An 18,962-nucleotide genomic window follows, 5' to 3' on the forward strand; every position below is an offset into this window, starting at 1 on the left:
ATCGGCACAAAGGTGGTGTATACAGGTGTGCGGCATCGGCACAAAGGCGGTGTATACAAGTGTGCGGCATCGGCACAAAGGCGGTGTATACAAGTGTGCGGCATCGGCACACAGGCGGTGTGTACGGGTGTGCGGCATTGGCACAGAGGCGGTGTGTACGGGTGTGCGGCATCAGTAGAAATCTTGTGTATACAGGTGTGCGGCATCGGCACAGAGGCGGTGTATACGGGTGTGCGGCATCGGCACAGAGGCGGTGTGTACAGGTGTGCGGCATCGGCACAGAGGCGGTGTGTACGGGTGTGCGGCATCGGCACAGAGGTGGTGTGTACGGGTGTGCGGCATCGGAACACAGGCGGTGTGTACTGCTGAGTACTCCTCTGTGACCTCATTACATGCCCACCATCACACACACCTACAAGCTGTACAATTGGCTCTTCGGGGGCGGGGCCAATGAAAGTATTCGATTACGGCTCCTCATAGGAGGTCCCAGCAAACGAGGAGAGACCTGTAAGTCTGGATGCTGAGGTGCTACCAAGGATGGCGGGAGAATATGGGCAGCCATTAGTTATATAATAGGTATATGTGCCCCCCCCCACTCTGGGCAGACACTAAGGGCCCTATTCCACCGGACGATTATCGTTCAGATTATCGTTAAATCGTTCAAATCTAAACGATAATCGTTCGGTTGAAATGCAGTAACGATTAACGACCGAACGAGAAATCGTTGATCGCTTTATAAGACCTGGACCTATTTTTATCGTTGCTCGTTCGCAAAACGTTCGCAAATCGTTCGCATTGAATAAGACATCGTTCGGTCGTTCGCAATAGATACGAACGCAATAGCGAATAAATACGGAAGAAGAAACGATCGCAATTACGATCATAAGTAACGATTATCGTTCCATGGAAATGAGTGAACGTTTTCAGGTCTTTCGCAATAGCGGTCGTTTGAGATCGTTAATCGTTAACGATTATGCTAACGATAATCGTCCGGTGGAATAGGGCCCTATGACTGAGTAGGTTGTGTGACGCACCTGATGATCACGCACTGATTCTCCCCGTCTATCAGCATGTTCCGGTACATTGTGTCAGCCAGAGCGTAGATGTGCGGAGGGTTCTCATACTGAGCCTGTATAGAGAGAGCACAGACCTTCCTATAGCAGCCACTGCACACAGTCTAGTCAGTGACAGCGAAGGGGAAGGAATCTATACAGCCGAGAGTGAACGGAAACCATGCAGGACAGAAGTACATGATGAATGAGAAGCAGAAGCTGCAGAACTACACAACAGCCACTCAGGGGCAGCAGAGAGCAGCAGAAAACTTTACCAAGCTTCTAAAGTTGTCACATGATCACCAGCCAATCACAGAGCAGCATTGATCTGAAGCCTGTATGCAAAAGGTGTGGAATCAGGTGAGAGGGAACCTGTGTGACTCACTTCCTCAAACCAAGTTCCCTGTGAGTGCACACTCATCTGTGACAACAGAAACCTGGCTCGGCTTGATATAGACTGATCCTCCACCGCCGAGGGTACAGGCACACATACACCCCGCCACCACTGAGGGTACAGACACACACACCCCGCCGCCGAGGGTATAGGCACACACACCGCCACCACCGAGGGTACAGGCGCACACACACACACCGCCACCACTGAGGGTACAGGCACACACACACACCGCCACCACAGAGGGTACAGGCGCACACACCACCACTACCGAAGGTACAGTCGCACACACCACCACTCAGTACAGGTGCACCCCTCACCGCCGAGGGTATAGGCAAACACACACCGCCACCACCGAGGGTACAGACACACACACACCGCCACCGATGGTACAGGCACACAAACATCCCGCCGCCACTCAGTGTACAGGCGCGCACACCGCCACTCAGGGTACAGGCGAGCACACCGCCATTCCCCCCACACACCGCCACTCAGGGTACAGGCGAGCACACCGCCACTCAGGGTACAGGCGCACCCTCCCCCCCCCCACATCGCCACTCAGGGTACAGGCGCACCCTCCCCCCCCCCACACCGCCACTCAGGGTACAGGCGAGCACACCGCCACTCAGGGTACAGGCGAGCACACCGCCACTCAGGGTACAGGCGCACCCTCCCCCCCCACACCGCCACTCAGGGTACAGGCGCACCCTCCCCCCCCCCACACCGCCACTCAGGGTACAGGCGAGCACACCACCACTCAGGGTACAGGCGCACCCTCCCCCCCCCCCACACCGCCACTCAGGGTACAGGCGAGCACACCGCCACTCAGGGTACAGGCGAGCACACCGCCACTCAGGGTACAGGCGCACCCTCCCCCCCCACACCGCCACTCAGGGTACAGGCGCCCCCCCCCCCCCCCCCCCCACCGCCACTCAGGGTACAGGCGAGCACACCACCACTCAGGGTACAGGCGCACCCTCCCCCCCCACACCGCCACTCAGGGTACAGGCGCACCCTCCCCCCCCCCCCCCACACCGCCACTCAGGGTACAGGCGAACACACCGCCATTCAGGGTACAGGCGCACACACCGCCACTCAGGGTACAGGCGCACCCCACCACACACACACCGCCACTCAGGGTACAGGCGCGCACACCGCCACTCAGGGTACAGGCGCACCCCACCACACACACACCGCCACTCAGGGTACAGGCGCGCACACTGCCACTCAGGGTACAGGCGCACCCCACCACACACACACCGCCACTCAGGGTACAGGCGCACACACCGCCACTCAGGGTACAGGCGCACCCCACCACACACACACCGCCACTCAGGGTACAGGCGCGCACACCGCCACTCAGGGTACAGGCGCACCCCACCACACAGGGTACAGGCGCGCACACTGCCACTCAGGGTACAGGCGAGCACACGACTACTTATCATTATACTTCTACTCACCGCTCCCTGGTAAATCTCAATCTCCTTCTCTGTGAAATACGGCAGCTGCTTGAAAGGGTTAACAGAGATCAGCACCGGCCCAATGTATGTCTGTGAGGGTGAAGGAAACTGCTACAGCTCTGCTACACCGGAGGATACAGACCTCAGCATCACCAACTGCCCCCCCATCCTGTGTATAGTAACCCCCCCCCATCCTGTGTATAGTAACAACCCCCCATCCTGTGTATAGTAACCCCCCCCATCCTGTGTATAGTAACACCCCCCCCATCCTGTGTATAGTAACACTCCCCCCATCCTGTGTATAGTAACACTCCCCCCCCATCCTGTGTATAGTAACACTCCCCCCCCATCCTGTGTATAGTAACACCCCCCCCATCCTGTGTATAGTAACACTCCCCCCATCCTGTGTATAGTAACACTCCCCCCCCATCCTGTGTATAGTAACACTCCCCCCCCATCCTGTGTATAGTAACACTCCCCCCCCATCCTGTGTATAGTAACACTCCCCCCCATCCTGTGTATAGTAACACCCCCCCCCCATCCTGTGTATAGTAACACTCCCCCCATCCTGTGTATAGTAACCCCCCCATCCTGTGTATAGTAACACCCCCCCCATCCTGTGTATAGTAACACTCCCCCCCATCCTGTGTATAGTAACACTCCCCCCCATCCTGTGTATAGTAACACTCCCCCCCCCATCCTGTGTATAGTAACACTCCCCCCATCCTGTGTATAGTAACACTCCCCCCCCCCATCCTGTGTATAGTAACACTCCCCCCCCCCATCCTGTGTATAGTAACACTCCCCCCCCCATCCTGTGTATAGTAACACTCCCCCCCCATCCTGTGTATAGTAACACTCCCCCCCATCCTGTGTATAGTAACACCCCCCCTTCCTGTGTATAGTAACACCCCCCCATCCTGTGTATAGTAACCCCCCCCCCCCATCCTGTGTATAGTAACACCCCCCCATCCTGTGTATAGTAACACCACTATACACAGGATGGGGGGGAGTGTTACTATACACAGGATGGGGGGGAGTGTTACTATACACAGGATGGGGGGGTGTTACTATACACAGGAAGGGGGGGTGTTACTATACACAGGATGGGGGGGTGTTACTATACACAGGATGGGGGGGGTGTTACTATACACAGGATGGGGGGGGTGTTACTATACACAGGATGGGGGGGGGTGTTACTATACACAGGATGGGGGAGTGTTACTATACACAGGATGGGGGGGTGTTACTATACACAGGATGGGGGGGAGTGTTACTATACACAGGATGGGGGGGGGGGTGTTACTATACACAGGATGGGGGGAGTGTTACTATACACAGGATGGGGGGGGTGTTACTATACACAGGATGGGGGGAGTGTTACTATACACAGGATGGGGGGAGTGTTACTATACACAGGATGGGGGGGTGTTACTATACACAGGATGGGGGGGTGTTACTATACACAGGATGGGGGAGTGTTACTATACACAGGATGGGGGGGGAGTGTTACTATACACAGGATGGGGGGGGAGTGTTACTATACACAGGATGGGGGGGGGAGTGTTACTATACACAGGATGGGGGGGTGTTACTATACACAGGATGGGGGGGTGTTACTATACACAGGATGGGGGGAGAGTTACTATACACAGGATGGGGGGGGAGTGTTACTATAGACAGGATGGGGGGGGTGTTACTATACACAGGATGGGGGGGGGGTGTTACTATACACAGGATGGGGGGGGGTGTTACTATACACAGGATGGGGGGTTACTATACACAGGATGGGGGGTTACTATACACAGGATGGGGGGTTACTATACACAGGATGGGGGGGGTTACTATACACAGGATGGGGGGGTGTTACTATACACAGGATGGGGGGGGAGTGTTACTATACACAGGATGGGGGGGGTGTTACTATACACAGGATGGGGGGGTGTTACTATACACAGGATGGGGGGAGTGTTACTATACACAGGATGGGGGAGTGTTACTATACACAGGATGGGGGGAGTGTTACTATACACAGGATGGGGGGGTGTTACTATACACAGGATGGGGGGAGTGTTACTATACACAGGATGGGGGGGGAGTGTTACTATACACAGGATGGGGGGGTGTTACTATACACAGGATGGGGGGGAGTGTTACTATACACAGGATGGGGGAGTGTTACTATACACAGGATGGGGGGGTTACTATACACAGGATGGGGGGGGGTGTTACTATACACAGGATGGGGGGGGGGAGTGTTACTATACACAAAATGGGGGGGTGTTACTATACACAGGATGGGGGGAGTGTTACTATACACAGGATGGGGGGGGGGTGTTACTATACACAGGATGGGGGGGTGTTACTATACACAGGATGGGGGGGTGTTACTATACACAGGATGGGGGGGTGTTACTATACACAGGATGGGGGGGGGAGTGTTACTATACACAGGATGGGGAGGGAGTGTTACTATACACAGGATGGGGGGGTGTTACTATACACAGGATGGGGGGGTGTTACTATACACAGGATGGGGGGGGGGTGTTACTATAGACAGGATGGGGGGTTACTATACACAGGATGGGGGGGAGTGTTACTATACACAGGATGGGGGGAGTGTTACTATACACAGGATGGGGGGGGGAGTGTTACTATAGACAGGATGGGGGGTTACTATACACAGGATGGGGGGGTGTTACTATACACAGGATGGGGGGAGTGTTACTATACACAGGATGGGGGGGTGTTACTATACACAGGATGGGGGGGTGTTACTATACACAGGATGGGGGGAGTGTTACTATACACAGGATGGGGGGGTGTTACTATACACAGGATGGGGGGGAGTGTTACTATACACAGGATGGGGGGAGTGTTACTATACACAGGATGGGGGGAGTGTTACTATACACAGGATGGGGGGGTGTTACTATACACAGGATGGGGGGGGTGTTACTATACACAGGATGGGGGGGGTGTTACTATACACAGGATGGGGGGGTGTTACTATACACAGGATGGGGGGGGTGTTACTATACACAGGATGGGGGGGGGTGTTACTATACACAGGATGGGGGAGTGTTACTATACACAGGATGGGGGGAGTGTTACTATACACAGGATGGGGGAGTGTTACTATACACAGGATGGGGGGTGTGTTACTATACACAGGATGGGGGGGAGTGTTACTATACACAGGATGGGGGGGTGTTACTATAGACAGGATGGGGGGAGTGTTACTATACACAGGATGGGGGGGGGGTTACTATACACAGGATGGGGGGTTACTATACACAGGATGGGGGGAGTGTTACTATACACAGGATGGGGGGAGTGTTACTATACACAGGATGGGGGGTTACTATACACAGGATGGGGGGGTGTTACTATACACAGGATGGGGGGGTGTTACTATACACAGGATGGGGGGGTGTTACTATACACAGGATGGGGGGGGGTGTTACTATAGACAGGATGGGGGGTTACTATACACAGGATGGGGGGGAGTGTTACTATACACAGGATGGGGGGAGTGTTACTATAAACAGGATGGGGGGGGGAGTGTTACTATAGACAGGATGGGGGGTTACTATACACAGGATGGGGGGGTGTTACTATACACAGGATGGGGGGAGTTTTACTATACACAGGATGGGGGGGGAGTGTTACTATACACAGGATGGGGGGGGGTGTTACTATACACAGGATGGGGGGGGGTTACTATACACAGGATGGGGGGGTGTTACTATACACAGGATGGGGGGGGGTGTTACTATACACAGGATGGGGGGGAGTGTTACTATACACAGGATGGGGGGGGTGTTACTATACACAGGATGGGGGGAGTGTTACTATACACAGGATGGGGGGAGTGTTACTATACACAGGATGGGGGAGTGTTACTATACACAGGATGGGGGGGGAGTGTTACTATACACAGGATGGGGGGGTGTTACTATACACAGGATGGGGGGGAGTGTTACTATACACAGGATGGGGGGGGTGTTACTATACACAGGATGGGGGGGGTGTTACTATACACAGGATGGGGGGGGTGTTACTATACACAGGATGGGGGGGGGAGTGTTACTATACACAGGATGGGGGGGTGTTACTATACACAGGATGGGGGGGAGTGTTACTATACACAGGATGGGGGGGTGTTACTATACACAGGATGGGGGGGGGTTACTATACACAGGATGGGGGAGTGTTACTATACACAGGATGGGGGGAGTGTTACTATACACAGGATGGGGGGAGTGTTACTATACACAGGATGGGGGGGAGTGTTACTATACACAGGATGGGGGGGTGTTACTATAGACAGGATGGGGGGAGTGTTACTATACACAGGATGGGGGGTTACTATACACAGGATGGGGGGAGTGTTACTATACACAGGATGGGGGGGTGTTACTATACACAGGATGGGGGGGTTACTATACACAGGATGGGGGGGTGTTACTATACACAGGATGGGGGGGTGTTACTATACACAGGATGGGGGGGTGTTACTATACACAGGATGGGGGGGGGGAGTGTTACTATACACAGGATGGGGGGGGTGTTACTATACACAGGATGGGGGGGTGTTACTATACACAGGATGGGGGGGTGTTACTATACACAGGATGGGGGGGGTGTTACTATACACAGGATGGGGGGGGAGTGTTACTATACACAGGATGGGGGGAGTGTTACTATACACAGGATGGGGAGTGTTACTATACACAGGATGGGGGGAGTGTTACTATACACAGGATGGGGGGGGTTACTATACACAGGATGGGGGGGGTGTTACTATACACAGGATGGGGGGGGAGTGTTACTATACACAGGATGGGGGGGGGGGTGTTACTATACACAGGATGGGGGGGTGTTACTATACACAGGATGGGGGGGGGGTGTTACTATACACAGGATGGGGGGAGTGTTACTATACACAGGATGGGGGGGTGTTACTATACACAGGATGGGGGGGTGTTACTATACACAGGATGGGGGGGGGGTGTTACTATACACAGGATGGGGGGGTGTTACTATACACAGGATGGGGGGGGAGTGTTACTATACACAGGATGGGGGGGAGTGTTACTATACACAGGATGGGGGGGGGTGTTACTATACACAGGATGGGGGGGGTGTTACTATACACAGGATGGGGGGGGGTGTTACTATACACAGGATGGGGGGGGGTGTTACTATACACAGGATGGGGGGGGAGTGTTACTATACACAGGATGGGGGGGGGGAGTGTTACTATACACAGGATGGGGGGGTGTTACTATACACAGGATGGGGGGTGTTACTATACACAGGATGGGGGGTGTTACTATACACAGGATGGGGGGGGTGTTACTATACACAGGATGGGGGGGTGTTACTATACACAGGATGGGGGGGGTGTTACTATACACAGGATGGGGGGTGTTACTATACACAGGATGGGGGGTGTTACTATACACAGGATGGGGGGGGGAGTGTTACTATACACAGGATGGGGGGGTGTTACTATACACAGGATGGGGGGTGTTACTATACACAGAGGTTCGGTCAGTGATTCTGCAGGATACAAAGATGAAGTCGTCCATGTAGCGCTTCTTCAGGTTCTCCATGATGGCCTCCTCCGTGATCTTGGATAGAAGAACCATGTCGTCCACCCCGCTCTGCCGCACATTCTGCGTCTGCCAGTGGTAACGCTCCTTACTGCCCTGCAGGGGGCGACACACGGGACATGTTACAGGACGACAGGAGTATGGAGCGTGCAATGTATGACCTATCCATGCTATAACACATGTATTCAGGGTATATACAGGAGAGGTGGGATGTATACAGGGTATATTCAGGGGAGGTGGGATGTATACAGGGTATATACAGGGGAGGTGGGATATATACAGGGTATATACAGGAGAGGTAAGATGTATACAGGGCATATACAGGAGAGGTGGGATGTATACAGGGACAGTGTGATGTATACAGGGTATATACAGGGACAGTGTGATGTATACAGGGTATATACAGGGACAGTGTGATGTATACAAGGTATATACAGGGTATATACAGGGACAGTGTGATGTATACAGGGTATATACAGGGACAGTGTGATGTATACAGGGTATATACAGGGAGTGTGATGTATACAGGGTATATACAGGAACAGTGTGATGTATTCAGTGTATATACAGGAGATGTGGGATGTATACAGGGTATATACAGGAACAGTGTGATGTATACAGGGTATATACAGGAACAGTGTGATGTATACAGGGTATATACAGGGACAGTGTGATGTATACAGGGTATATACAGGGACAGTGTGATGTATACAGGGTATATACAGGGAGTGTGATGTATACAGGGTATATACAGGGAGTGTGATGTATACAGGGTATATACAGGAACAGTGTGATGTATACAGGGTATATACAGGGAGTGTGATGTATACAGGGTATATACAGGAACAGTGTGATGTATACAGGGTATATACAGGGAGTGTGATGTATACAGGGTATATACAGGAACAGTGTGATGTATACAGGGTATATACAGGAACAGTGTGATGTATTCAGTGTATATACAGGGACAGTGTGATGTATTCAGTGTATATACAGGGAGTGTGATGTATACAGGGTATATACAGGGAGTGTGATGTATACAGGGTATATACAGGGAGTGTGATGTATACAGGGTATATACAGGAACAGTGTGATGTATTCAGTGTATATACAGGAGATGTGGGATGTATACAGGGTATATATGTGATGTATACAGTCCTCCCCTGTGGAATGCTGCTCCGGCCTCACCCTCCCGCTTGCTGCAGGTCTGAACAGTTTGCTGGGTCACAGGGTGCGAAGAGGAATGTGCCTGGCTGTGGGCGGAGCTGGGAGGAATGTGCCTGGCTGTGGGCGGAGCTGGGAGGAATGTACCTGGCTGTGGGCGGAGCTGGGAGGAATGTGCCTGGCTGTGGGCGGAGTCTTAGAGCTGCACTTTGACCTTGAGCTTGTGTATTACACCGGTCTCCTGTACAGGGATCACTGGAGAGAGGACGGCCAGAATGTCATAGCCCATCATACACCAGCTCCCATATCATACACCAGCTCCCATATCATACACCCCCCCATATCATACACCCCCCCATATCATACACCAGCCCCATATAATACACCAGCTCCATATAATACACCAGCTCCCATATCATACACCAGCTCCCATATCATACACCAGCTCTCATATCATACACCAGCTCCCATATCATACACCAGCTCCCATATCATACACCAGCTCCCATATCATACACCAGCTCCCATATCATACACCCCCCATATCATACACCAGCCCCATATAATACACCAGCTCCCATATCATACACCAGCTCCCATATCATACACCAGCCCCATATAATACACCAGCTCCCATATCATACACCCCCCCATATCATACACCAGCTCCCATATCATACCCCCCCATATAATAAACCAGCTCCCATATAATACACCCCCCCATATCATACACCCCCCCATATCATACACCAGCTCCCATATCATACACCAGCTCCCACATCATACACCAGCTCCCACATCATACCCCCCCATATAATAAACCAGCTCCCATATAATACACCCCCCATATCATACACCCCCCCATATCATACACCAGCTCCCATATCATACACCCCCACATATAATATACCAGCTCCCATATCATACACGCCACCATATCATACACCCCCCCATATCATACACCAGCTCCCATATCATACACCAGCTCCCATATCATACACCAGCTCCCATATCATACACCAGCTCCCATATCATACAACAGCCCCATATAATACACCAGCTCCCATATCATACACCCACCCATATCATACACCAGCTCCCATATCATACACCAGCTCCCATACCATACACCAGCTCCCATATCATACCCCCCATATAATAAACCAGCTCCCATATAATACACCCCCCCATATCATACACCCCTCCATATCATACACCAGCTCCCATATCATACACCAGCTCCCATATCATACACCAGCTCCCATATCATACCCCCCCATATAATAAACCAGCTCCCATATAATACACCCCCCATATCATACACCAGCTCCCATATTATACACCCCCCCATATCATACACCAGCTCCCATATCATACACCAGCTCCCATATCATACACCAGCACCATATCATACACCAGCTCCCATATCATACACTTCCCCCATATAATACATCGCTCCCATATCATACACAACCCCCCCATCATGCACCAGCACCATATTATACACCTGTCCCCATATCATACACCTGTCCCCATATCATACACCACAACCCCCCATTATGCACCAGCCCTATATCATACACCAGCTCCATATCATACACCAGCTCCCATATCATACACCACAACCCCCCCATCAAATACCAGCCCTATATCATACACCAGCTCCATATCATACACTTCCCCCATACAATACATCAGCTCCCATATCATACACAACCCCCATCGCACACCAGCCCCATATCGCACATCAGCCCCATATCGTACACCAGCCCCATATCGTACACCAGCCCCATATCGTACACCAGCCCCATATCGTACACCAGCCCCATATCGTACACCAGCCCCATATCGTACACCAGCCCCATATCGTACACCAGCCCCATATCGTACACCAGCCCCATATCGTACACCAGCTCCATATCGTACACCAGCCCCATATCGTACACCAGCTCCCATATCATACACCAGCTCCCATATCATACACCAGCTCCCATATCATACACCAGCTCCCATATCATACACCAGCTCCCATATCATACCCCCCCATATAATAAACCAGCTCCCATATAATACACCCCCCCATATCATACACCCCCCCATATCATACACCAGCTCCCATATCATACACCAGCTCCCACATCATACACCAGCTCCCACATCATACCCCCCCATATAATAAACCAGCTCCCATATAATACACCCCCCATATCATACACCCCCCCATATCATACACCAGCTCCCATATCATACACCCCCACATATAATATACCAGCTCCCATATCATACACACCACCATATCATACACCCCCCCATATCATACACCAGCTCCCATATCATACACCAGCTCCCATATCATACACCAGCTCCCATATCATACACCAGCTCCCATATCATACACCCCCCCATATCATACACCAGCTCCCATATCATACACCAGTTCCCATATCATACACCAGCTCCCATATCATACCCCCCCATATAATAAACCAGCTCCCATATAATACACCCCCCCATATCATACACCAGCTCCCATATCATACACCAGCTCCCATATCATACACCAGCTCCCATATCATACCCCCCCATATAATAAACCAGCTCCCATATAATACACCCCCCATATCATACACCCCCCCATATCATACACCAGCTCCCATATCATACACCCCCCCATATCATACACCAGCTCCCATATCATACACCAGCTCCCACATCATACCCCCCCATATAATAAACCAGCTCCCATATAATACACCCCCCCATATCATACACCCCCCATATCATACACCAGGTCCCATATCATACACCCCCACATATAATATACCAGCTCCCATATCATACACGCCACCATATCATACACCCCCCCATATCATACACCAGCTCCCATATCATACACCAGCTCCCATATCATACACCAGCCCCATATAATACACCAGCTCCCATATCATACACCCCCCCATATCATACACCAGCTCCCATATCATACACCAGCTCCCATATCATACACCAGCTCCCATATCATACCCCCCCATATAATAAACCAGCTCCCATATAATACACCCCCCATATCATACACCAGCTCCCATATCATACCCCCCCATATAATAAACCAGCTCCCATATAATACACCCCCCATATCATACACCCCCCCATATCATACACCAGCTCCCATATCATACACCCCCCCATATCATACACCAGCTCCCATATCATACACCAGCTCCCATATTATACACCAGCTCCCATATCATACACCAGCACCATATCATACACTTCCCCCATATAATACATCAGCTCCCATATCATACACAACCCCCCCATCATGCACCAGCACCATATTATACACCTGTCCCCATATCATACACCTGTCCCCATATCATACACCACAACCCCCCATTATGCACCAGCCCTATATCATACACCAGCTCCATATCATACACCAGCTCCCATATCATACACCACAACCCCCCCATCAAATACCAGCCCTATATCATACACCAGCTCCATATCATACACTTCCCCCATACAATATATCAGCTCCCATATCATACACCAGCCCCATATCGTACACCAGCCCCATATCGTACACCAGCCCCATATCGTACACCAGCCCCATATCGTACACCAGCCCCATATCGTACACCAGCTCCATATCGTACACCAGCTCCCATATCATACACCAGCTCCCATATCATACACCAGCTCCCATATCATACACCAGCTCCCATATCATACCCCCCCATATAATAAACCAGCTCCCATATAATACACCCCCCCATATCATACACCCCCCCATATCATACACCAGCTCCCATATCATACACCAGCTCCCACATCATACACCAGCTCCCACATCATACCCCCCCCCATATAATAAACCAGCTCCCATATAATACACCCCCCCATATCATACACCCCCCCATATCATACACCAGCTCCCATATCATACACCCCCACATATAATATACCAGCTCCCATATCATACACGCCACCATATCATACACCCCCCCATATCATACACCAGCTCCCATATCATACACCAGCTCCCATATCATACACCAGCTCCCATATCATACACCAGCCCCATATAATACACCAGCTCCCATATCATACACTTCCCCCATATAATACATCAGCTCCCATATCATACACAACCCCCCCATCATGCACCAGCACCATATTATACACCTGTCCCCATATCATACACCTGTCCCCATATCATACACCACAACCCCCCATTATGCACCAGCCCTATATCATACACCAGCTCCATATCATACACCAGCTCCCATATCATACACCACAACCCCCCCATCAAATACCAGCCCTATATCATACACCAGCTCCATATCATACACTTCCCCCATACAATACATCAGTTCCCATATCATACACAACCCCCATCATACACAACCCCCATCGCACACCAGCACCATATCGCACATCAGCCCCATATCATACACCTGCCCCATATCGTACACCAGCCCCATATCGTACACCAGCCCCATATCGTACACCAGCCCCATATCGTACACCAGCCCCATATCGTACACCAGCCCCATATCGTACACCAGCTCCATATCGTACACCAGCTCCCATATCATACACCAGCTCCCATATCATACACCAGCTCCCATATCATACACCAGCTCCCATATCATACCCCCCCATATAATAAACCAGCTCCCATATAATACACCCCCCCCATATCATACACCCCCCCATATCATACACCAGCTCCCATATCATACACCAGCTCCCACATCATACACCAGCTCCCACATCATACCCCCCCATATAATAAACCAGCTCCCATATAATACACCCCCCCATATCATACACCCCCCCATATCATACACCAGCTCCCATATCATACACCCCCACATATAATATACCAGCTCCCATATCATACACGCCACCATATCATACACCCCCCCATATCATACACCAGCTCCCATATCATACACCAGCTCCCATATCATACACCAGCTCCCATATCATACACCAGCCCCATATAATACACCAGCTCCCATATCATACACCCCCCCATATCATACACCAGCTCCCATATCATACACCAGCTCCCATATCATACACCAGCTCCCATATCATACACCAGCTCCCATATCATACACCAGCTCCCATATCATACACCAGCTCCCATATCATACACCAGCTCCCATATAATACACCCCCCCATATCATACACCCCCCCATATCATACACCAGCTCCCATATCATACACCCCCACATATAATATACCAGCTCCCATATCATACACGCCACCATATCATACACCCCCCCATATCATACACCAGCTCCCATATCATACACCAGCTCCCATATCATACACCAGCTCCCATATCATACACCAGCTCCCATATCATACACCAGCCCCATATAATACACCAGCTCCCATATCATACACCAGCTCCCATATCATACACCAGCTCCCATATCATACACCAGCTCCATATCATACACCAGCTCCCATATCATACACCACAACCCCCCCATCAAATACCAGCCCTATATCATACACCAGCTCCATATCATACACTTCCCCCATACAATACATCAGCTCCCATATCATACACAACCCCCATCATACACAACCCCCATCGCACACCAGCCCCATATCGCACACCAGCACCATATCGCACATCAGCCCCATATCATACACCAGCCCCATATCGTACACCAGCCCCATATCGTACACCAGCCCCATATCATACACCAGCTCCCATATCATACACCCCCCCCATATCATACACCAGCCCCATATCGTACACCAGCCCCATATCGTACACCAGCCCCATATCATACACCAGCTCCATATCATACACCAGCCCCATATCATACACCAGCTCCCATATCATACACCAGCTCCCATATCATACACCACAACCCCCCCATCATACACCAGCTCCCATATCATACACCAGCTCCCATATCATACACCACAACCCCCCCATCATACACCAGCTCCATATCATACACCAGCTCCATATCAAACACCAGTCCCATATCATACACCACACCCCCATCTTACACCAGCCCCATATCATACACCAGGTCCATATCATACACCAGCTTTATATTATACACCAGCTCCATATCATACACCAGCTCCATATCATACACCAGCTCCATATCATACACCAGCTCCATATCATACACCACACCCCCATCTTACACCAGCTCCCATATCATACACCAGGTCCATATCATACACCAACCCCAATATCATACACCACACCTCCCCATCATACACCTCCCCCATCATACACCACACCTCCCCCATCATACACCACACCTCCCCCCATCATACACCACACCTCCCCCATCATACACCACACCTCCCCCCATCATACACCACACCTCCCCCATCATACACACCTCCCCCCATCATACACCTCCCCCCATCATACACCACACCTCCCCCCATCATACACCACACCTCCCCCCCCATCATACACCACACCTCCCCTCCCCATCATACACCACACCTCCCCCCATCATAAACCTGTCCCATCATATCCCTCCCACCCATCATACACCTCCCCCCCATCATACACCACACCTCCCCCCATCATACACCACACCTCCCCCCATCATACACCACACCTCCCCCATCATACACCACACCTCCCCCCATCATACACCTCCCCCATCATACACCACACCTCCCCCCATCATACACCACACCTCCCCCATCATACACCACACCTTCCACCATCATACACCACAGCTCCCCCCATCATACACCAGCCCCCCATCATACACCACAGCTCCCCCATCATACACCTCCCCCCATCATACACCTCCCCCCATCATACACCACATCTTCCCCATCATACACCTCCCCCCATCATACACCACACCTCCCTCCATCATACACCACACCTCCCCCATCATACACCACACCTTCCCCCATCATACACCACACCTCCTACCATAATACACCACACCTCCCCCATCATACACCACACCTCCCCCCATCATACACCACACCTCCCCCCATCATACACCACACCTCCCCCATCATACACCACACCTCCTACCATCATACACCACACCTCCCCCATCATACACCTCCCCCCCATCATACACCACACCTCCCCCCATCATACACCACACCCCCCATCATACACCACACACCCCCCCATCATACACCTCCCCCATCATACACCACACCTCCCCCATCATACACCACACCTCCCCCCATCATACACCACACCTCCCCCATCATACACCACACCTCCCCCCATCATACACCACACACACCCCCATCATACCCCTCCCCATCATACACCACACCTCCCCCATCATACACCACACCTCCCCCCATCATACACCACACCTCCTACCATCATACACCACACCTCCCCTCATACACCACACCTCCCCCATCATACACCACACTTCCCCCCATCATACACCACACCTCCCCCCATCATACACCACACCTCCCCCATCATACACCACACCTCCCCCCCATCATACACCACACCTCCCCCCATCATACACCTCCCCCATCATATACACCTCCCCCATCATACACCACACCTCCCCCATCATACACCTCCCCCCATCAAACACCACACTTCCCCCATCATACACCACACCTCCCCCCATCATACACCACACCTCCCCCCATCATACACCACACCTCCCACCCATCATACACCACACCTCCCCCATCATACACCACACCTCCCACCCATCATACACCACACCTCCCCCATCATACACCACACCTCCACCCATCATACACCACACCTCCCACCATCATACTCCACACCTCCCCCATCATACACCACACCTCCCCCATCATACACCACACCTCCCCCATCATACAGATCCCCCCATCATACACCACACCTCCCCCCATCATACACCACACCTCCCCCATCATACACCACACCGCCCCCATCATACACCTCCCCCATCATACACCACACCTCCCCCATCATACACCACACCTCCCCCCAATCATACACCTCCCCCCATCATACACCACACCTCCCACCCATCATACACCACACCTCCCCCCCATCATACACCACACCTCCCCCCATCATACACCTCCCCACTCATACCCACAACCTCCCCCCATCAGACACCACACCTCCCCCTCATACACCACACCTCCCACCCATCATACACCACACCTCCCCATCATACACCACACCTCCCCCATCATACACCACACCTCCCACCCATCATACACCACACCTCCCCCATCATACACCACACCTCCCCCCCTCATACACCACACCTCCCCCATCATACACACCTCCCCCATCATACACCACACCTCCCCCCCATAATACACCTCCCCCCATAATATACCTCCCCCATCATACACCACACCTCCCCCATCATACACCCCACCTCCCCCATCATACACCACACCTCCCCCATCATACACCACACCTCCCCCCATCATACACCACACCTCCCCCATCATACACACCTCCCCCATCATACACCACACCTCCCCCCATAATACACCTCCCCCCATAATATACCTCCCCCATCATACACCACACCTCCCCCATCATACACCACACCTCCCCCCATCATACACCACACCTCCCCCCATCATACACCACACTCTCCCCATCATACCCACAACCTCCCCCCATTATTACACCGTCCCCCATCAGTACACCACACCTCCCCCATCATACACCACACCTCCCCCATCATACACCACACCTCCCCATCATACACCACACCTCCCCCCATCATACACCACACCTCCCCCATCATACACCACACCTCCCCCATCATACACCACACCTCCCCCCATCATACACCACACCTCCCCCATCATACACCACACTCCCCCATCATACACCACACCTCCCCCATCATACACCACACCTCCCCATCATACACCCCACCCCCATCATACACCACACCTCCCCCCATCATACACCACAACCTCCCCCCATCATACACCACAGCTCCGCCCATCATACACCACACCTCCCCCATCATACACCACACCTCCCCCCATCATACACACACCCCCTCCCCATCATACACCACACCTCCCCCCATTATACACCTCCCCATCATACACCACACCTCCCCCATCATACACCACACCTCCCCCATCATACACCACACATCCCCCATCATACACCACACCTCCCCCCATCATACACCACACCTCCCCCATCATACACCACAACGCTCCCCCATTCATACACCACACCTCCCCCATCATACACCACACCTCCCCCATCATACACCACAC

At 52.2% G+C, this 18,962-nt stretch overlaps 1 protein-coding gene across 1 annotated transcript in view; it reads right to left on the reverse strand.

Annotated features, from left to right (window-relative positions):
* LOC138771529 (unconventional myosin-Ie-like) overlaps nt 1-18,962 on the reverse strand; it is a 46,163-nt gene that overhangs the window by 12,096 nt on the left and 15,105 nt on the right. Inside the window, exons 2-4 of the mRNA XM_069951325.1 lie at nt 8,486-8,623; nt 2,907-2,996; nt 1,035-1,129 (exon numbers count right to left, since the gene is read on the reverse strand). Coding sequence (XP_069807426.1) covers nt 1,035-1,129; nt 2,907-2,996; nt 8,486-8,623 — 323 coding nt within the window. The remainder of the gene's footprint in view (nt 1-1,034; nt 1,130-2,906; nt 2,997-8,485; nt 8,624-18,962) is intronic.

Source organism: Dendropsophus ebraccatus, chromosome 13 (assembly GCF_027789765.1).
Source record: "Dendropsophus ebraccatus isolate aDenEbr1 chromosome 13, aDenEbr1.pat, whole genome shotgun sequence".
Taxonomy (NCBI): Eukaryota; Metazoa; Chordata; class Amphibia; order Anura; family Hylidae; genus Dendropsophus; species Dendropsophus ebraccatus.